This window comes from Struthio camelus, chromosome 17, assembly GCF_040807025.1.
Source record: "Struthio camelus isolate bStrCam1 chromosome 17, bStrCam1.hap1, whole genome shotgun sequence".
NCBI lineage: Eukaryota > Metazoa > Chordata > Aves > Struthioniformes > Struthionidae > Struthio > Struthio camelus.
Genome location: NC_090958.1, coordinates 4,589,813 through 4,611,203, shown reverse-complemented (window position 1 = coordinate 4,611,203; position 21,391 = coordinate 4,589,813). Strand labels below are relative to the sequence as shown.

Here is a 21,391-nt window from a genome sequence, read left to right as displayed (position 1 = left end):
GTACACCAAGGGTCCTCAGAACGGTTTGCTGCTGGGTTTCATTGCTGTACTGAAGAGCCTGACCTGTTTTATCAGGTGCCTGATGCTGGGAGAGGGTGCTGGGAAGGGGGATGCTGCTTGGCCTGTCCGACTGACAAGATATCTGCTAATATCTTCTCCAGCAGAAGATGCATCACAGGAGAAGCACATACTTTAAATAAATATGTTTCCCTATTGTTGGGAGATCGTAAAGGGACTTCTGGGATGGGCGCGAGCCCGGCGCTCCTCTGTGACCTCAGTCCAGGAGCGCAGGGCCCTTCCGGACCTTTTCACCGGGAGATTGAAGTCTCTGCCTTCACCAGCAGCTTTCTTCAGCAAGGGCCTTCCCCAGGGAGACTGCAAGGTTTGATGCTGTAAGAGAAATAAGCTGAAGGCTTGTGAGTAGGTAGCAGGGGGCTGGTTGCCTGCCCGTGCTGCTGTCCTGAGATCTCCGTGCTGGAGGGGTGGGGACGCAGCCCGAGGCCGTGCTCCTTGTAGAGCATAATATTCTCATTCTCCTGTAAACACCTATTACTCTCCTCTCCTCCTGTCAACCCTGGTTCAAATGTTTTGCGCTGGTGGTGTCGCCGTTCTGCCCCCAAACGAAGTCTGGGTGTTTTTGCCCATGCCAGAATATGGGGATGGCCTGGATTTAGAGGCAGTGGGAGCACAAGGGGGATGGGTTGCCACTGTGAGCTCTGATTTCTTCTACCTTTTTGTCCTAGTCCTGACAAGTGTAAACTTGGTGGGAATTTGTCATGTCACTTGTGTGCCTTGTCCCTTCAGGGTAGCGTGATCCCATGCCCTGAGAATGGGATGGAAACAGGGGCTCCTTTGCCTTTGTAGCTTGAGTGCCTGTGATGCTTTAAAATAATTCTGGGATCGATTTAATAAAGTGTATGCTCAGTGACCAATTTGTATCTGTCTGCAAACAAAGCTGAATCAAGTATTAAGTCAGTCCTCCCCTGGCAGCAGTTATCTAGGGGAGGGGGGCATCATTTTGTGTCCAGCCATCAAATGGGTGGTGAATTTGGGCTCTTTCACTCCTGTTCCCGTCAGCAGTGACAAGGGGAAATTCTGACCGGGCCATGCTTGAGCAGTGTCTGGCGAGCGGCGCGCGCTCGTTGCTTCATGACGGAGCTGGCGTGTAGCTAGCTTTCTGTAATCTTTATTACCCAGCTTCCTTCAGGGAAGAACTGTCCTTAAGGCCAGTTAGCAAAAACAAAGCCGAGTTGTAGGATCTGGAGCAGATGCTGGTGATCAGCTGGAAAGGCTCATAGCTGGGAAGCAGTAGCGGCTGATGCGTGTCCTGTTCCTGAGCGCTTGGTCCGGCACTTGGAGATCGTGGGGAGCAAAGCCATAAGCCTGCAGGCTTTCTTTTGCCAGGCTGAAATGTTCTTGTAGGCCAAGCCCTGTCTGCCATCAGCCCTCTGCCCTTTCTGCGATGGGTCTGGGAAACTACAAGCAGGAAGCCTCCTGCCTTGAAAGAAGCTTACAGAAAGATTGGAGCTCTCCAGCTGCTCTTTGGGAAGAGCCTGGCTGGGCGTAGGTGTATATGGGCTGTGAGCATCTTTCTGAAGATGCAGGGTGATCTTCATCTCTAAAGTCTGGCTTTCGCCCCCTTCGCGTTGCAAGGATTTAGTTGTGCAGCAGGACGTAGCATCGTGCTTGCGTGGCTCAGACAAGAAGGGCAATTTCCTCTGCTGCGGTATTTCTTCAGGTTACTTCAGCACCCTGTGTTGGGCTGCTGTGAAGATGTAGTCTGGGAACAACTGGTGCTCTGTCCCCCTCAAGGTTTTGCTTAAACGTACAATCTGGTTTATTCTATTTAAGCATCAAACTGATGTTGCTTTGCAGACTCAGGGACTGCAGACCGCTGGTGCGTGGCATCGCCCGGGCGCGTATGAGTGACTGAGGTTGGCTGTGTGCAGCCTAGGTTCAATCAGCTGTTTAGCTCCTACCTTCCCTATTTAGTTCAATAAGTAGACAACCACGTCAGTCAATTGCCTAAATACTTGGATGTATAGCAATAGCTCCATATTCAGTGCAGATTATATATGAGGAGCGTGCACCTTTAATGGCCTTGGTAAACCGTCCCTGGGGCAATCCCTGGAGCTTGGTCTGTCTTTTGGGGAGCAAGTGCAGTTAAGCAGCCTGCGAGACTTGACTTGTCACCAAAGGCGAGTTTCTCTCTTGCCCTGTCCTTGCACGCAGTGTCTGTTCCCTGCGATTTAAAAAGCCCTGCGTGGGTGGAACAAGTGGGAAGGCTGATCTGCTTCATTAGGTTTCTGCTGTGCTTGCTAATATTAGTTTGATTTGTCGTTTTGTTAACTGTTATAGCTGGAGTCGGGATGAAAGTGAGTTGGGTCTCTCTTTACTGAATGCCAGAAGGCCAGTTTGTTGATTTGAATGCTAGGCAATCTTCCCAGGTCCAATTTTAAGTTGCTGTTGTACTTCCTCAGTCCGGATGGTTGATGTTCATAACCTGCAACAGCTCATTCATGAATCTCGAGCCAGGTAAGTCTGTGATCAGCAGCTCACAGAGCACGTGCTGCTTCTGAACACAAATCGTACGCCGATTTATAATTAACATGGACACGGAGGGGATCCTGCGTGTATAGCGAGAAACAAAGCGAATGGCCAACAATTCGTAACACGTTTAGAGCGAGTTGCGTTAGTGCTTCTTCAAAATTGTTGTCCTTCCATTTATTTTCTAAGGAGGAAATCTGGTGGTGTTTGCCTGTTGCTCCGGGTGTTTGAATGTGCTAGTGTGGACGGGACACGTTTAAGTTGTTGCCTTCTCAGCTGATCCATATCACTTCAGCTACTTGTGAAAAACTGAAAAAAGAGCTCTCCTCCCTCACGCTGAGCACAGCTCGGCCTGGTACGTGCGCAGGCTGGCACGCGAGTCTTGTTGAGCTGCAAGGCTGCCTTGCTTCCCGTGGCCCTTGGCTCAGCGAGCTGCGGGCCGCGGTGGGACCAGGCGCCGCTGCATCACACGCAGCGTTCCCGGCGGTCGTGTTACCCGGTAAGCGTGGAGCGTCCTCTTTGCTGGAGCTGTGAGAGCTGGAAGGGCCAGTTTGGCACTGCTTAGGTGCAAGCGTGGCTTCTGGAAAGGCACCAAGGGGCCCAGCTGACAGGTCTTCCCAATGCGCGGGCAACGCCGCAGCCTTTCGTGGCGCTCGTCCGATAAAGAACAAGCAGATGCGCAAGCGAGGACCTCTGGCCAAATCCCGATTTATGGCCCTAGTTGCCACCTGCTAAGGCTTCTGCTGGGATAACCCAGAGCTCCTGCTGCCGTTCAGCTGTAGCCCGCGACGGCAGGGTCATGCCGGGGAACAGTGGCAGATGGGATAGAAATACTCTAGGGGGAAAAAACCCAGCCGTTAGCGTGGCCTGCGTCCTCCCTCTGCCCTACCTGCCTGCTGCCGCTGCCTCGCGTCGTAGGTGCCGCTCGCGTCGAGGGCCCCGAGCGGCTGCGCGGGCAGCTGGAGCAGGGCTCAGCGCGCGGCTCTGCCGCCTCTCACCTCTTCCTAAATGGTGAACTAGAGACGCTCGTTACTTAAAAAGTTTTAAACAAAGCGCGTTTCGTTTGTAAGTGGTTTTTAATACCCTGAATAACGTAACGGGGATTTTCGTACGGTTAGGAGTGTGCCTTGGACGCACCAAGAGGGAACTTTCTCAGCTCCAGTAATTGGCTCAGTATATTTCTGTGTTATTATTAGGCATTTAAAATTCCCGAGCGTCTTTTGCTGGCACAGAAAACGGCTGTTGGAGGAAAATCAATTTTTCACTCTGAAAATAATAACAATTCTAGCTAATTAGAAATGAGTCATTAGATGAAAGCTGATCCCTTCAAAAAGTCTGAAGGCATCTGTTTAGTAACTGGGCTTAGGCAGTATTATAAGCATCGGCAGTGTTTTATAACAAAGAGCGAAAGGCTGAAAGGGAAGCCTCCTGGCATGCTTCATTTCTGTCTCTGTCCCCTCGAGCAAGCCAGCATGTACAAAATGAAGAATTAAATTTGGGCTCAGAGCAGGGGAATGTTTTTATTCAAGGTTACTGGGGTTTTTTAATTTGTTTTTTTTTGGGAGGGGGTTGGACATAAGTGAAAACCACCACGATAACGGTGCATAGGCTGGTCCGCAGAATTTTTCCAGTAATTTTAGGTGACCCAGGGGTTATAAAAGAGAAGAGAAGTGTCGCCGGCTGGAGAGCTGCTGTACAAATGGCTTGCTCCACCCTCGATGGGCCAGCAGTGCCTACTCCTTCCCTACCTCTCCGTGGGGCTAACGTAATTTTTCCCCGTGTTGATTAGGATTCTCCCAAGTGCTCTCAGCCAGGGGATAGTTCTGGAAAAGCAAGAAAACCTGCCACAAGATTTATTTGGGAAGGGCTGACTTTCATTTTAAGAAATACCTTGTCTTTCCAGGGCAGGTATAGGGGGAGAGCTGTAGCTGCAAGAACGCTGTGATTCCGGGTGCCCCGGCGGTGATTTGTCAGTGCTTTACTCTATTTAAGCCAAGATGATGCAGTATAAGGTTGCCCTCTCCTGGCATGTTCCTGCCACAAAGCCCTAAGCTCCCTGTTAGGGCAGCGCGGATGCACTGCTGAGCAGCGGGCCCTGCAGCCCAAGAATTTAATTTGCCTTTCGCAGTGGGATTTGTCATGAGACGCTTGCATTCTTGTGTAAGAGACAACCTGCAGAGAGCCTGGGATTGAAGGCGCTGAAGCCTGGAAGATATTTGCCTGCTTTTATAACTATCCTTTTAAGGATGGCTTACGAGAGAGAGAGGTTCAGTGGACAAACCCAGCTCTGACTCTCCATTGGGGTAGGAAAATGTTCTCTTCTCACGACTAAACCCCCAGCAATACTTGGACATATCGAGTTTTAAGTATCAGAGGCTGAGTATTTTTGTAGGACTGGCTCATCAAGGTGGTGTTGTCAGAGCTGTTTAAAGTCCACAGGAGCCTTGCTCCCAGGAAACCTTGCCTCTGACTTCAGGGAAGGGGGCTGGAAAAGGGCTCTTATAAAACAGTCATTACAGTAAGGGCTAGTGGAGTTATTTCAGACCTTTGCAGTGAAAAATTACTTTTTTCCAGGCAACATCAAGGAATTTACTTGGAGGAGCTTATGCATTAAGATTTTTTCTGCATCTCGCTGAGCAGCAGATGCTGATCTTACTGGGAGGAGGAGATACAGGATTCGACAGGCAAGATTCAACGCCAGCCCACCTGGCGTGCCTGGGAGGTCTCCCCAGGGCGTTTTATGGATGAGAATGGGCTGATGAGGGAGCATGAACTCACGTTTCCCTTGCTGGCCAAAATGATGTGATTTCTTACAGGGGTACTTCTGAGGACTTAGGGAAAAGGAGGACAGTGCAGAAGATGGTCTCTACTTATGTCCCCTTGCTGTCTACCCCTGTTGCGCTGTGGCCAGACCTGTCCCTGTTTGTCTGGGAGGGCAGAGAAGGTGATCTGATGAGAATAAGGGGCTCATTCCTCTCCTGCTGGCTGGCCCGCTTACACTTTCCAAAGTGCTGCTGGCTTGGTCTTAGCACTGCTTTATGCCTGTTTCTAACAGGTGTGGATGCTGCTGCCCAGGGAGCTGGGGTGCAGGATCTCTCCTCTTCTCTCCGTTGCGTTTTTGACTCCTTGCCTGGGCCCAGTTGTGGTTCTGGCTGACTTTCTGCCCTTTGCAGCATAGCGCTTGCAGTCTGGGGAACCCCTGGGAGACCCCAAAACATCTGGTACGCGGAGACATCACTGGAGAAGCGGCTCATCTGCCTGGTCTGTGCTGTCATCTTGTGGTGCTTTGTGTTCTTGCGGTCCCTCCTCTCCTCCTTGCACTCAGGGTTGCTCCACTTAATGCTGACAGATGCTCCTTTGGGGCGTTTCCCAGGGTCCGGCTTTGCGCTGAAATTCTCCCCTCCCGTTTATGTTGAAATGGAGCTAGGAAAGACGGCGCTGAGCATGTTTTCTGCTGGTACAGGGCTTTATTTTTGCTCCTGCTGAATGCAGGGCCTGTCTCCCTGATTTCTGTGGTGCAGGAATTGGGTCAGTGTGAACCGTGACGTGGAGCGTGCCACCACGTGCATGTCTGCCAAACCCAGGTGTCTTTGCTCCCGGAGCATCTCTCTGCTGGCTCTGAGCTGCTTTTGGCCCCAGGGCCAGCACTAAGGGCGCTGTCCTTGCCCACTGTTAGGCTGGGCATGTCGCCGGGAGGGAGCTGCAGGCCTTTTCCCTTGCCTGGAGGCACAAGAACAGCAAGGGAGCTGCTTTGCCCCTGGGGAGATACCAGCAAGTGTTGTCTGTGCGTCTGCCCATCATGGCTCGCGTGGCAAAGGACCTTCTGCTAATGAAGGTGACTTCTTATCCTGCAGGAAGGGGTAGGTGACAGAACTGCACAATTTTGGAGTTTGGAAGGCCCCTCTGGAGGTCACCTAGTCCAACCCTCAAAGCAGAGACCAGGTTTTACAAAGGAAAAACAGACTTAGCGGGAAATATTATATCTGCAATTAGAAATCCCAGGGCTAAGATACTGCAAGCTTCATTTGCATATCTATGTACTCGATTACGAGTGGCTTCTTTTTATAGCTGAAGTACGTAACTGTCCTTTCCCAAACGTACTTGGCCCTGTGGCAACCTGCGTTAGCCTGGGACACGAGGCTCTGTGCCCTGCGGGGGAGCGATGTAGGCCCTGAGCCCGTCTAGCAGCATTGGCAGCAGGTAGCACGAACCTCAAGGGCTGCATTCGCCCTGGCTGGAGCTGTTAGCACCCCCAGTGCCCTCGTGTCCGAGCCTCACGCCAGCACCCAGCTTTGGCAGAGGTAATGAGATGTACGTGTTGTTCGCGGTGGCTGTGCTGATGGGACCCCTGCACTGCCGGGGCTGCCCTACGGGAGCTGGCCCTGCAGGCAGCTTTCCCAGGCCACCGCACGGAGGCTGAGCTTTGGCACGTGGCTGGCAGGGAGGTGCTCTGCAAGGGAGGGTGCGGGGAGCATTTTGCCATGACTAGAGGCAAAGCACAAGGTTGGTCTTGACATTGCTTGAGCACATACGGAGAGCCAGCGGGGCAAATCCAGTGCGGGTTTCATCCTTGGATCCCTTAGGGAAGGGAGACAGGACCTGTGAGCTGGCATGGAGATCAAGAGGAGCCGTGTCCCTGAGGACCGAGCGGAGACCACACTGCACGTGCTGCTTACAGGGTTTCTCGAGACGCTTGGGCTGTCCTGCAGGAGCAGGAGCACGTTCCCTGCTCCCAGCTGCCGCTGGCCGCAGGAGTAACTGAGCCACGCAGTGTTGATCAGTGCTGAGAGGGTTTTCTGCTATTTCTGCGGAGTCCACCTCCACACTGAAGAGGAGGCAGTTATGCGTCATTTACATGGCGTTTTCGCTTTCCTTTTAAGCTGGTCCCTATTTTGGAGCTCTGTGTTTGAGCAAACGCGTAGAAGGAGGTGCGCCTCTTGCGTGCGCTAATAGCTGCCTCCCAGTGAATAGTGGGGAGGGCAAATTGCAATTGCAGGGACGTTAATAACCCTGTGTACTTATTTTGGGTGTTGGGTTTTGCAACAAGAATATTTCTGCAGGTAGCTTAATGGTGGGTAAACAGGCTGTAAGAAGTGCAAGATATGAACTCCCAAAGCGAGCGTGCTCCATGGGACGCGTGAACTTGGCTGGTGAATCTGTGTGCCGGTGGGAAGGACGTGGCTGCAGAGCTGAGCCAGAGAGGGAATATCTGCTGTCGAGGAGCGTGATGGCTCGCATGTTGCCCTGGGAAGGAAGCACGATGTGTCGTTACACAGCACAATTTCCTTAGTCCGGAAGGTGTAGGGGGGTCACAGGCGGAAATCAATTGCAGCTGTCTGAGCAAAGTTCACTAAAGGCAACAATAAGATAATTCATTACCTGTATCCTGAAGACCTTTAAAGGTATCTGGCTTACGAGCAGCGTTGAAGTGAGCAGCAAGTGGTGTTTCTTGGCTTTTATTTTAAGCTTTTTGCAGATGCCTCCTGACTCACTGCTTTTATTTCCTGATGTCGTCTTTAAAGGACCTGAAGGCGCCTTTGGGTACCAGAAAGAGCGTCAAGCTTGCAGGAACTGACATAAAGGATTGATGATTCAGTGAACATCTTATCTTAGCAGATGAGGTAGATGTTCCCGATATACCTAAGATTCTTTAAAGCCTGTTGGAAATGGGCGGGATGCACGTCCCTGAAGCCCATGGTTTAGGAACCCCCCTAGGCTTTTCTGCCTTGTCCATGTTGATTTGCATTAGAGTTTTACTAGACCGGATTCTCCTGGAATGAGTCACTATAAACTATATAAAACTATAACTATAAACTTTATAAAACTGTAAACTATAAAGCTGGTAATTGGTGATGCCTCTGCCTTGAGCCCTGCAGATGAGCTGCTGAGGTGCTCCAGGCTCTGAAGGCAGTTCTGAGGCTTCTTGCGCTGAGGAAATCTATCTCAGATGACAGAAAAGCCCAAATCTGTCGGAACTAGTTCTGGGAGTAAAATGTTCTCCTGCCTGCTATTTCTCATGAATCTCTGTTGTTAAATCCTTTTATAGATCCCAAATTTCTGTCTTTGCCTTCAAGCATGGACAGAGAAACATCCTCTTACTGTGCCCCAGGACTGGTAGCTCTACGTAAGCCTTCTGTGGGCTTCTTGCTGCCTTGCAGGAAGAGCTCTGCTGGGCAGCCCTGGGGGTTTTGCCATGCAGGAAGTATTTCTGGTTACCTGTAGAGCACTTGCAATCCCCAGAAAGTCCCCCCAAAAGGGGCAGTGTCTAATCCCACTTGCAGCAGCAGAATGTCAGTAGAGTTACTCTGGATGTACATCTTTCAAGCCACCAGTGTTTCAAGAAGAGGAAGAACATCCTTTTCCTACTCTAGGTACAGTGACAGATTTGGTGAGTTATGACTGTTTTCCCCTTGTAAGCGGAAGTATGATGTTGCCATGAATGAAGATGGCATACTAGAACAAAGTCTCCTAGTAGCTTCAGTCTGGTCCTTCTCTCTAGTGGGTAGGAAAAGCACCCAACTCTCCTCCCTAGACCATAAGTCCTTGTGGATCCCCTGCTCTCTTCTCTCTGAGGAGAGGAGGTCTGTCTGATCCACCCGGAGGTCCTGCAGAGCCCTCTTTTCAGTAGTTCACCAGCCTTTTCTGTAGGACCCCTATCCTGGGATAAGGGTGATGCAATCTGGGCGCTTCACCCAATTGCAGCCTAAGCTTTCACCTGGGAGGCTCGACGTGAGCGCTGGGTGCCATGAACGCAACCTGTGCAAAGGCAGGGCAGCGTGCAGTACATCTCCTATGGTGCTGTGCTGCCTTTTTTTGTACTCCTGGACAAACACAAAGACACAAAACTAGCATGGGATGCAAAGAGACTTATCCAAAGTCAGATATGATAAATGCAGCATGGAGGCTTGGCCTTTTCTGTGTGAAATCACTTCTCACTTTAGTATAATAGCACTATACTGTTAGGAAAGATGTTAATCATGACTAATAATCAGTGGCTTTTGACCTCAGTTATTTTATGTGTAGCTTAAACTGAAAATATGGCTTTGAGGAGTTTTGCCAATTCTAAGCTAATCTCTTCAGGGAGAAATTCTCCCTTTGGCAGTAGCCATTCACTGTAAACTTAAATATTCATTTACAACTAAAGCTCGACAAGTTCTTAGGGGAGAGCAAGGAGTAATGGAAGCATGACAGGCTGATAAAAATCCAATTTATGATTTCCCCTGAATGTATTGATAGGAGTGTAAATTGCTGACAGAGCCTTCTCAAGGGAAACAGCAGGTGTTATATTTAGCAGTGCAGGAGCCCAACAGTGACTTGACACAACGGGCATCGGTAATCAGCCCTGCTTCTGACATGAGGAAGGATGCAGAGAGAGGTCTTTTACGCAAGCAGAGGTAAAAGAAGCAGCAACGAGGCAGAGAAGAAAAGGCCCCGGTGGCGTAGGATGCTGACGTTGCCTTCAGAGAGGATGAAGGAGATAGATCAGCACTTAGCATTTCTAAATAGGCTCCTCTGCTGCAGGACTAGGTTTCCAGGCTGTGGGGATGGGTTTATCTTCATCCTTCGTGAAGACAGCTGGAGGTTTGTTATTCTCACAGGCACAACCGATAACGCTGCTGCCAAGGTTCAGAGCTGTTAATTTGCAGCCAGGCTGTCAATATGTCGATACCTGGAGTCATCGGACAGTTGAATTCTCTTCCAAGAATTGGTGCAGTTTGTACTTTATTTCTGACAATTACTGGTGTTTTTTTCCACTCCTTTGTAGTACAGCTCATTACCGTCTGGACGAGGTCGTGGAGTGTGAGATCGAGCAGGTGATCTTACAGGCTCCAGGCACTTGTCTCATAGTGTGGGCAAAGACCATGACCTATTTGACCTAGGGCACCTAATTATCTGGAGGTTACGCAGGAGGACTGGAAGAGCTCTCCTGCCTAAATCTAATTCTTGCAGACTGCAGGGAATGGTCGACTCCATGGAGAGCAGCTGGATATTTTATCTCCAGCTCTGCATGTGACTGGCTCTGAAACTGGCTGCTATTGCTCGTACCTCTTGTGACTCCGCAGAGCTAGCTGTGGGGTTTCTTTTTCAATGATATTCTGCCTCCCCGAGCTAGCGGGGTGATCTCTATTCTCCTTCTCCCTTTTGTATCCTCTTTCGTTTTATGTCAGCTTGGCAAGCGTCTTCCTTTTTGCCTGTGCTATGTGAACTTTGGCGGCCTTGACTCAGAGAAGCATGATCCTGCTCCGTTTCATTGCTTAGCATCTTATTAGTAAGCTGGGCAACAGCACCAGCAAAACATGCTGTAGTATTAATGGCTTGATTAAAGAAGCAACAGCAAAAAGTGAAGTTGCAACCAGCTGCAACCTGACTCCTGGTTGAACCAATTTCCTAACTTCCAGGGACATCCAGGCCCATCATGCCTGGATGGTCCAGCAGGACACTGCTGTGTGCAACAGTCTCTTGCGACTGTCTCCAAACGCTTTCTTGCACACAGCCTATTCTTTGGGCATTTCCAGATAAATGGGGAAGGGCTCCTAGGTTACAGTCCACCTGGCAGGTTTACAGACGAGGTTATATGCTGTTATGCTGTAGGCTGTGAGAAGCCTTTTTTAAGTCTGGAGGGTTTTAGCTTCCACCTAGGCTGTGGTCCCATGTCATTTTTGATGGCAGTGCTGGGTTCGGTAGCTTCTGCCCCCACCTGTGTGCCCTAACCCTCTGATGCTCTGCCATACTGACACAGCAGTGTTTGTGGTGAGGCAGTGAAATGGGGAGTGAAATGGAGTGGCACTTCCAATCTACTATCTTTGATTGCAGCAGCAACCCCTTCTCCATTCAGGCCCCTTGCAACAGAAGCCTCTCTAGCCATGGACTAAATAAATGTAGTATTGTGGCATTTAATTTTAATAGTTTGACTCCCAGTCACATCTGCTTGGTGGGCCTCCTCCTTGTTGCACCTGTACTAGCGCAAATCTTGAGTCGTGGTGGTGAAACTGGTGAAAATTCAGAAGTGGCTCAGTTAACCCTGTAAAACTTTCATCTCATTTACTTCCAAGTGATGCTTTGGATGCCTGCTGATTTGGACCAGTATCTCCACTCTTACTTCATAGTCACTAGAGAGAAATAGGCATTGCCAGAGGTCGGTTGTCTAAACTACGGCACATAGGTCCTTTGTCCATTTTCAGTGGGTCCAGCTCCGTTCTGTGTGGATTGTATGGAGACACCACTAATAAAGAATAGGACTCATAGCATATCTGTCTAAACCACTGGCTGCAAATTGGTTTCTCTTTCTAGTTAGTGACAACTAAATAGCTAAATATGCTGAAATGGCTGTTAGACCACAGTTTGTATTTTATTTGAGCCACAAGAAACTTCAGCTCTCTTTCCTAGAGCTGACTAATAAAAAATGTAGTGTTGTGGTACAGCAGCTGTGGATTCTGATGGACATAGGGGGCAGAGAAGGTGAAGAACTTAAGCGGCCCCTTAAATAGATTGCACAGTTGGACCTGGCAGCAGAGCCAGAAAGGACCTATTGATAATTTCTGGTCGGCTATTGAGAAACCTGCAGAATAACTATGTCAAGGAAGTGATTAAATAAATTAAACTACAAGAGGGAAAAATGAATGTGTGTCTTTTTGTGTTGACTTCTATGGAGAAAGTCCTTCCTATTGAGCCTTTCATTTGGAAAAAGGTCTTTTTTCCACTGCTAGAAATTCAGGTCTTGTCAAAGGTCTTTGATCGGAATAATAGCATCAGCCACAAGGTGACTGATCAGCAGTGTTCACAGGAGCCCAGAGATGGCCATCTGAGTGGCTGAGAGGGGACGGGATTTCAGTCAGTCTTGGGCACCAACCAAAGGTTTGTGCTGATGTTCATCAGGGTTGTATTTTTAGCCAGTGTATTTATATGCTACAACTTCTCCTGTGCCTGATTTGTGTCAGTATAAAGATGCTTACCTCAGTATTGCTTCTTTCTGGGTCCCTTCAAGAATAAGCTCTGTAAACAGTGTCCCATTGTCCCTTTTCAGACCTGGCTGTGTCAGCAGAAGACAAATGTCCCTACTTGCTGATATTCTGCTGCAACAGTTCTTGTATCCTTTATCCCCCTTCCATTCAGAGATTTATAAAGGGATAATCAAGGCCAAATCTTTGTGCACAAGCTGAGTAGCAACATTTGCAAGAACAGTGGTAACCATATAGTGACTTTGGCTATTACAGCCCACCCAGCGATGTGCAAAATCTGTGTGTGGACTTGACTTATCTAGCACGGACTAGAGGCTCCTGTGCTGTCCATCCTGAGCTGCTCCTGGCATATCTTTTAGGACTTGGCAATGTGAAGTTTCCCTCTCTAAAGCATGCGAGATTTTTTAAAATCAGCTCATTTAATGTATTTGTCCCACTGCCTAATGGCACACAAGCCCCAGCAAATATTCTAGCTCCATTTTTAACATATATAATGTATTTTCTTTTTCTTTGTGAATAATACTGGAAAAAGGAGCTGTGGAATTAGATTTTGAGCTTTTTGAGCTTTTACCTAAGCCTCCCAATACCCGTTCAGGTATTTTGTGTTCTTATACATCAAAGGCAAACAAAATATATACCCAAGGGAGCATCTAAAGGCACTTGAAATCTGACGAAGGGCAGCATAGATTTTTGTCTGTTATTCTACTATTTACTTCATAACTGCCTGTACCTGGAGAACATCACATCAGGTGCCTTCAACAGAGAGTGCAGGCAGAAGAGCTGCATTTGTCCATGCAGGAGATTTGTTATCCATGAATAGTGTGGGATTTTTATTGATACCTGCAAGGGCCCGGCACCTAATAGCAGGTGTGCAAAATTAAAAGTATGTAACATTACAAGAGGGAAAAATTGAATATGTTTTTTTCTTTCTTTTTCCTTTACCTCTGCCTCACTGTGAAGGCTGGTGCTGTGGATGCTAACAGCATTATCTGCTTTGAATAAGTTCATCTCAGAGATGCTCTGTTGATCCTTGGTCAAAAGGCAGTTGCTGGCGGAGACGGAAGCAGCACTCAGAAGTGCCAGTTCTGACACTGAAAACACATTGAAGCTGCAGGAGGAATGAGGGTACCTTGCTGATAAATTCTTGACTAAGCCAAGGAATGTCTCAGTGGTCACCTCCAGAGCTGCTGTGTTCAGTAAGAGGGCAGGAAGATATTTAAAACATGAGCACTGCAATTCTTCAGAAGCAGTATTGCTCAAGTGGGGGTTGAAAGGAGCCTTGTGTTCTCCTTCTGCACAGGGGTGAATTTTCCCCATATGGCTGTTTAATGTCAGGTGGGCCCTAAATACTAAATTAAATAGCTTCTCGCTACAGCGTAATCATCGCTTTCTCATAATCCCATTTTGCATGTCCTGTGCTGGAAGGAGAGTCCTGGAGGTCCCCCCGAAGTGCTATGCCAGAAGTTGACCCTCACAGACATGACTGTATGGAAAGATTTTGGGCAGTGAGTTTCCAGAGAACATGCCAAGACGATGAGCGTGGACGCTGAAAAAAGTGGGAGTTTCTAAAATGCCTGAACGGTTGGATACGTTGTGTTAGCTACTGGGGCGTGGTAATGGACACTGAAACAGAGCCTGAAAAATGAGGGCAATTAGAAGCTCTGAGTGCTATTAAAAGGTTAATAACTTCTGATTCCTACTATCCAAGGCCTAGCAAGCCTTGCTGAGCTTAGAGACAGGCTGTGCGACAGAAGAGAGCGGTTCAGGGTGGAGATGCTTCTCTGTGTGACTAAGCAGCGTGATGAGGATGAAGCGTGCTCTCCGCACGGTATGGGCCGGCCCTTTAGCGCTCGTGCTGTTTCTGATGCTGCAGTGGAGGGTCTCCAGAAAGCCTCCCTGGGCACTAGTTTTCAAGCATGATTACGTGTTACAGTAGCCGTGAAAGAGTTATTTTTGTTCTTGGTCGTACCATTACTTGGCCAGAGAGCTTCGCGAGGGGCAGGAAGGTGTGCAAGACCGGCGTTAGGGACCGAGCTTCCCGGGCTTTAGTGGCTTTGATTTTTGCCTTTGTTTCTCCTGGTTTGCAGCTTCCCTTTGGCTTCACTTTTTCTTGTACCGCTTTGCACGTCTACAGTAACGTCATACATACCAACATAATGTGTTGAAGAGTTATACCAAGCCGTTAAATAATAAAGTCAGGTTATCAAGGGTTGAAAGAAATCATCCTTACTGATACGGTCAGCCGATGATTTGCCCCCAGGCCTGAGTTTCCCCGTTCTTGCCAGGCTCTGCAGCTCTCGACTGGACTCTCTGGAGATGGCTGAAGCCTCAGCGGAGCACGTGCACCGAGGTTTCCAGAGACTGCTGAGAATGCCGTCCGGCAGAGGGTGCAAACAAGTGCCGCACCAGATTGGCTCTGGTTATTCTCAGAGGCCCTCGGTGAAATCAGAGGAAGAACGGTTAATAGGAGAACGTTAATTTGGTGTTTCGTACTTACGTGAGTGCTCAACTTAGGGAATCAGCTCAAGGGGAAATTTAGGAGAAAAACCTCTGACTGAGACAGCCCCACAACAAAGGGCTCCGAGGGCTAAAATGCGTAATGTCACCTTGAGGGCGGAGGTGATTTGACTTAAATGTAGCTATCTTAAAAAATTATATCCTGATCTTTAGGGTCCTTGGGCAGCCGCCGTGCGTTTTCTGAGGTGTCGCTTCCATGCGCGCTCGTTAGATGGTGCTAAACGAGCTGGTTAATGCACCGCTGCCGGCTGATGCGCCTCTGCCGTGTGTCGTCCTCGCGCCAAACCGTGGCCCCGGGAAGGGGGAGGACGTCGCGCCTGCCGCCTCGGCCAGGGTGCTCGTCCGCGGCCGCTGAAGGGGCCTCGAGGCCCGCTGGGGCCGCCGCTCCCCTTCCCCGGCGCCTCCAGCCGGGCGCCGACTCCTTCCCCTCGGCCCGCGGAGCGGGGGCTGCCCCGCTGCCCCGGCGGGGGAGGCCGGGGCCGGGCCTGGCGCCGGCGCCCGCGGGGGGATCTCCCTGGCGCGGCCCGGGCCTGCGCCTCGCCGCTGGCTGCCCCCAAACCGGGCTCCGGGCTGCCCGCGGCGCTGCCTCGGCCCACGCCGGCCCGCGGGGTGGCGGAGGCCCTGCTGCTGGTCAGGCTGCCGCCATGGGGCTGGGGCTGGGGCTGGGCCCAGGGTGCCTCCGTGGGCCTGGGCCTTGGGGCGCCGGCCTGGGTCTGACCCACACGAGGGCCTGGGCCACCGCTGTGGGTCTGGGCCAGGGCCTGGGGTGCTGCCGTGGGTCTGGCCCACATGAGGACCCAGGGTGCCACTGTGGGTCTGGGCCTGGGGTGCCACCCGGGGTGCTGCTGTGGGTCTGGGTCTGGGCCCGGCAGCCGCCGTGGGGCTGAAGCGCGGAGCGTGGCGGGGAGGAAGGCGGTGGGAGGACGGAGCTGCGCAGACGGGCTGGAAAACCGATGGCTTCGCCCTGGCACCCGAGGTGTTTCGGCTGCCGCGGCTCTGCGGGGCCCCCGGGAAAACGATCCGTTCGCCTTAGGCCCTGCCGAGGGCGGCGCTGTTTTGAGAGGCGTTTCGGGGTGCCCCCCGGGCACAGTGCGGTTTGCGTTCAGCCGCGCTTCTTTTCAGCCCCGACCACTGTGGCGTGTCGTTCGGCAGGGCGCTGCTTGCAAACCCTCCCTGCCCTTGAAACTTGGGGAAAAAAAGCGAACGCAAAGGCGTGCGTTCGTTGCAGGGTCAGCGCAGCGAGCGGAGCAGGGACTGCCTGCGCGAGCCGGCCCGAAACACGGAGCGGTATGAACTTCCCCGGTCCCCCGCGGGGGCGAGGCGACGGCACGTGGGACATGCTAAGTCACCGAGTTAGAGCACGTGTGTACAACGAGTAGCCAGATTTATGAAAAGTTGTTGGTTAAAAGGGTTTTTTGCATGTAGTCAGAGCAAGCGTGGCTAACAGCAAGGTCGTCTTGCAACGCTGTTGCCTAGCGCGGTCGCCGTAAGCTCTGAGCTAGCGGGGGGGGGGTGTCGACCAGCTTCCCGCAGGGGGCAGCTTTGAGGATGGGGTCGCCGGCCTGGCGGAGCTGGACCGCGTTATCCCAGCGTAAAATGCCGTCGGAGATCTCTGCCGGTCACGTGGCAGTCAAGTTCCCTGGGCTGGAGGAGGAACAGCGCTGTTGTCTTTGCAGTTTGGATTTATAGCTCAGGCATCAGTTTTTCTGGGCTTTTTGTTTCCTGCTTCATCGGTGGTTTGCCTTATAAAAAAAGGAAGTTGTGACACTGCACGTTACCGTTCTTCTAGGTGACAGGTTTCCTGAACTAGAGGGTTAGAGTGATCAGGCTTGAACAGAGGGGCTACATACAGCTCATCGGAGAAAACAGACACCGTTATAAGGAAACAGCTGGATGGAAAATGCCAGAAATGTAAAATGAAAGGTGTTTCATTTCCAGGGTGTTTCCTCCTGATACTGAGATTCAAGAGCAAAGACAATAAAGGTTTAATGAAACTTTCAGGATTGCGTTAAAGCAGAATTGTCCTGTTCTTACTACCCCGCATGGGACAGCCCGTTTAAAAATACGATTTTAATACTCATGATGCATTTCTGGGCGTTGCTAGTTTTTTTTTATTCCTGTTTCTCAGTGAATGGGCGGTAGTTCAACGCTGTAGTGAAACGTGGAAACGACTGCTGTGTTTCTGGAGTAGCTTGCTTTTGGATGTCACATGAAAAATTGGCCACGGGAAAAAATGTTCTGACATATTTTCTAGAAGCTAGTAAAACTGTTGTGTGCCGTTGATGCAGACTGACGCACACGGCCTGTTAGTAGGTGCAGGAATTTGGAACGTGTGTTGCATCGAGCCAAAACAATTTGCAAGACAAATTTTTAAAGCCATCTCTTGTGAAAACGCGAGACTCCTTAGTTTCAGGAATCCGTTTTCCCATGTGCTTAGCTTTCTCGTTAGGTTTTCACATTATGAAGGATAAACAGCAACAGGATAGATCAAGTTTGGCATCCTTTTTTTTGTCATTTCTGTGGATTTTTTTGGTAGCCATTTGTTGTGCTTTTAATGCACTACATTTCTGTGAGTTGTTCCTGCTTTCCTTGATGTGGGCAATGAAGAGAACAAAACCTGACTAAACAAACAAAAATACAGAGATAAGTTGTGTAGAAAATGCATTTTCTTAACAGTTTGTGAATCCAACTAGATAGGCTGTGACCTTATAGTGACTGACACGCTAAAAAGCAGCCTTCCATTTATTTCCGTCTTTAGGGTGAATTACACATTCTTTAGTAATCTGAGATTTTCATAGTACGCAAATCCTCTGTGGAATTCAGTGTAAACAAGATGGAGCCGACGGGTGTTTTTTCTCATTCCAGTAGTGCTTTTGGTGTGGAAGAATATAAATTGAGGAAGGAAGAAAAAGTAAGGAAAAAGCGAATCACTAGGCAGGGCTAATTAAAGGCCTTCCAGGTATGTTTCTCTGGAAACGGCCCTTCTGCCCGACCTTGAACAAGTTATGCGCTTTTGCTTCTGGCTGTCTCGGGTATGAGATTCGCAGCCGGGCAGGGGTGAGCTTGGGCTTAAGACGTTCTGGACCTGCACAGTTCCCGTGAGCTGCAGAAAACAGAAAGATGCGTTTTTATCACGGGAAAATCCGGAGGCTGAAATTCTTTTCAATGTTAGTCTCCAAAAAATGAGTACTGGGAAAAGAAATACCCACAGTAATAATCCGATGCAATTTTACCCTGCTTTTCTGCACTGCTGCATTTTAAGCGCATACGGTGGGGGCTGAGAAAGGTCGAACCAAGCAGCGAGGATTTCTTTCCCTGAATGGCCTTTTTGTCCTAGTTTCCTGACTCTGCCTATGAATCAAGTTGATTGTGAAAAATAGGGTCTGCAGGGATTGGAGGGGGCAGATTGGATTTGCAGCCGTATCCCGTTGGGTTTGTGTCATGCCTTATGTGCCCCCTCTGCAAGCTCTTTTACTGAGATGGTTGAACTGGGTGCTGCTAGGCTGGTGCAGACTTACTGGCAATGAATGAACGCTGAAGACAATGCAAGATTAAGTACAGTACTTGCAAATAGAAGGGAACGTGGAGAGATGATCCAAGAAGTCACTGACAATTTGTGTACGATGCCTTAGTCCGCCTTGCACCCCTGTGTCCCCTGGGGAGATAAGCGGGTGCCTGTTTGGGGTTCGTGGTGTCAGGGATTGCCGTTGCGGAGGTGGAAATGCACTATGTGAATATGAGTAGAGATGCACTTCTGTTCTTTGGTAAGGACCAAATTACTAGCAAAAGCGATCTTTCCCAAGCTGGTTCCCTGGCTGAGAGGAGCCACATTAGCTGTGCCCCAGCCCGCGTTGCTGGGGAATGCAAGTGCCCCGCTTGCAGCCGTGCCGCCCGGCGTTCGTCCCGGGGCTGCTGAGGGCAGCAGCGGCACCAGAGCAGGGGAGCCAAGCGGAAATCGTGCGGTGAGGAGACATTGCCGGCGTCCTGGAGCAGTCGGATGGCATCCTCCCTTCTGGAGGAAGGAGCACATCTTCATTCGGCCAGCCCACCCTGCTCGCCCGTTCTGGGAGAATCGCGCTCTGAGAGGTCAGCACCAGGCGCAGGGCGCTGATGCCCTGATCTCTGTGTTTGTCCTGTCACTATGGGACTGATGCACCGACTAGAAAAGTGAGTATATCCTGTGTCAGAGTGTAGCTGGCTTAGTTTGCATCCAAAGCAGGTTACAGTGGTGAGGAACATGGAAAGGTTGCTGCCAGAAGGAGGGAATCCCTTCGTGGAGCTGCTGGACGTGATGCCATTTATCAGAAGGACCGAGGACAAGGACAGGCTTCACTGGTTGTCTTTAAGAATAAACTTAGATGGGATGGGTGGGATAAGAATGAGAAGGTCTAAAGAGAGGAGCAAAATGCTGTTAATGTTTTTCATTTTTATCCCTCTTTATTTTTTAGCCCTGAAGTAATTCTTCTTTTGGTGCATAGGGATAGAGAGAAGGTGTAGCGTTACCTAGTTGGCAGGAGAATGTTTAAAAAGCTAAATGGGATTTCTTCTTGAAAATCTTGAGGATTTTCCTGCTTCGCAGACGTTGTGTAAATCACTTCTGAAAGGGAAGATAGGATTCAAGTTCAGGAGGAGTCAAAATTCAGAAGGATTTTTGGAAATTGGTGAACTGGTCAGAAACCAGTAAGATGAAATGCAGGAAAACTAAGTGCAAATTACTGTATCTGTGAAAAGAAAAAAAAAAAAAGAAATGCAAAATGAGGAATAACTGGCAAAGCAGCAGGGATTCAAAATTGTTTTGGGAGTCGTATCAGATATATAGCAGGTGTGAATTGCAGCTTGAAGATGTTCCAACACTACAGTGTTATTCATGGCTGTATTCGGAGGGGTGTTGTATGCAAGAGACGAGTTTTACTTGTGTTGGGGGGGATACTCAATCTGTTTTGGGCATTATATTTTAAAACAATGGAAAACATGACAAGAATTGTGAGGAATACCTGGAAATCTAGGAAGCGTGACAGAATCAAATTTCTTGTTAGAAGAAAAGGAGACTGGTTATCAGAGTATGACAGATGCTTTCTAACATGCTGCAGGTTTTTGCATCTCAGAACGGTGAGCATTTCTTTTTCATGTCTGCAGGGGGCAGAGGTAATCTCTTTAGTTTGGAGCAAGAAAATTCTCTGAGAGCTGCTGAGACTAGTTCTCCAACTATACAAATACGTGAGTATCAGAGCATGCTGTTTGGAGAGCATTTGGAAGCAGGGTCTTTAAGAAAGGGTTGGACAAGCAGCTGCCGGAGATAGTTTAGATACTCTTGATGCTCTCTCAGTGCAGAGGGAGGGCTTCTCGACACCCTTGTGGTCTTACGTCGCTGTTGTAAATATTATAGGCACCTCTCGTTGTTACCCTTTGTGCTTCCCGTTATAGGACCCTCTTTCCATTTCCTTGTAATTATATTAAACTTTACCCATCTATTTTGGTTTTTTATGTCCTAGCTGTATACTTATGGCTGTTAGTTTGTTTGATCTTTTGGAATATGGGAGTGTTTCTGGTGAGGGAAAAATATGTTTTTTCAACGCGGGCCAAAGTCATCAGAATTGTTTTAAGGAGGTTTTATCACACTGCCTCCCGTGTGATTTGAAGCAAGGACTTGAAATTTGGCAAGGGGGCAACTCTGTGCAACTTTTGCCACTCTGAAAATGGTAATCTTTCCGATGTGGTCGAGAAGAGGCCTGTGAAAAGGGACTTTTTGCGCTTTTCCATGAGAAACTTTTAAGAGCTGAGCAGTTGAAATTTCCAAAGATCCCGTTTTCTCTCTGCAGGTTTTGTCCCTCCCGTTTGCTGGTGCTGGTCAGACCGTGCAGGCAGCGCTCCCAGAACGTGGCTGAGCTGCTCCAGTGCAAGGCTAGGAGATGAAACTGGCTTTTCCCAGGGGTAGATGTCTTTGGGTGAGTCCAACTCGCCAAAGACTGGTCGATGTGACGCCGAGCGGAGGATCTGCCAGGGCTGTGCGGAGCGGTTCCCGAGCTGGGGAGGGGAGGAATCTCCCTGACTCGAATGCAAAGGGGAGATGAGCTGCGGAGAGGAGGCGGAAGGGGAAGGGAACAAATTAGGGTCTGGAGCCTGCTGAGATGCTCACGGGAGGAAGATCGTCCTTGACTGGAGCCTTGCAGTTGCGATGTTTTCCACAATACATCCCTGATTCAACTGCAGAGCTGAGCCCGTCTGCACACTGAATGAGGAAGAAGTGCTGTGGAAAAAACAGTATGTAATTATATAATTACCAGCTGCTAAAATGCACAAGGTGGGGTGAATTTAGCATGCGTGAGCAACCTAAATTTTAGCACTTACCAAGTGCTTGATTTTGCAGC

The 21,391-nt window shown here is 49.6% G+C and overlaps 1 protein-coding gene across 5 annotated transcripts in view; it reads left to right on the top strand.

Annotated features, from left to right (window-relative positions):
• Positions 1 to 21,391, top strand: part of OSBP2 (oxysterol binding protein 2) — a 167,240-nt gene that overhangs the window by 54,494 nt on the left and 91,355 nt on the right. Inside the window, exons 1-2 of one of the 5 annotated variants that reach the window (XM_068910961.1) lie at positions 20,213 to 20,240; positions 20,843 to 20,968. The exons of 3 other annotated variants lie outside the window; for them this stretch is intronic. In XM_068910961.1, the coding sequence (XP_068767062.1) occupies positions 20,959 to 20,968 (10 nt within the window). In that variant the 5' untranslated portion in view covers positions 20,213 to 20,240; positions 20,843 to 20,958. Of the gene's footprint in view, positions 1 to 20,089; positions 20,241 to 20,842; positions 20,969 to 21,391 lie in introns of those variants that run through there. One more of the 5 variants, XM_068910959.1, reaches the window with a different exon arrangement.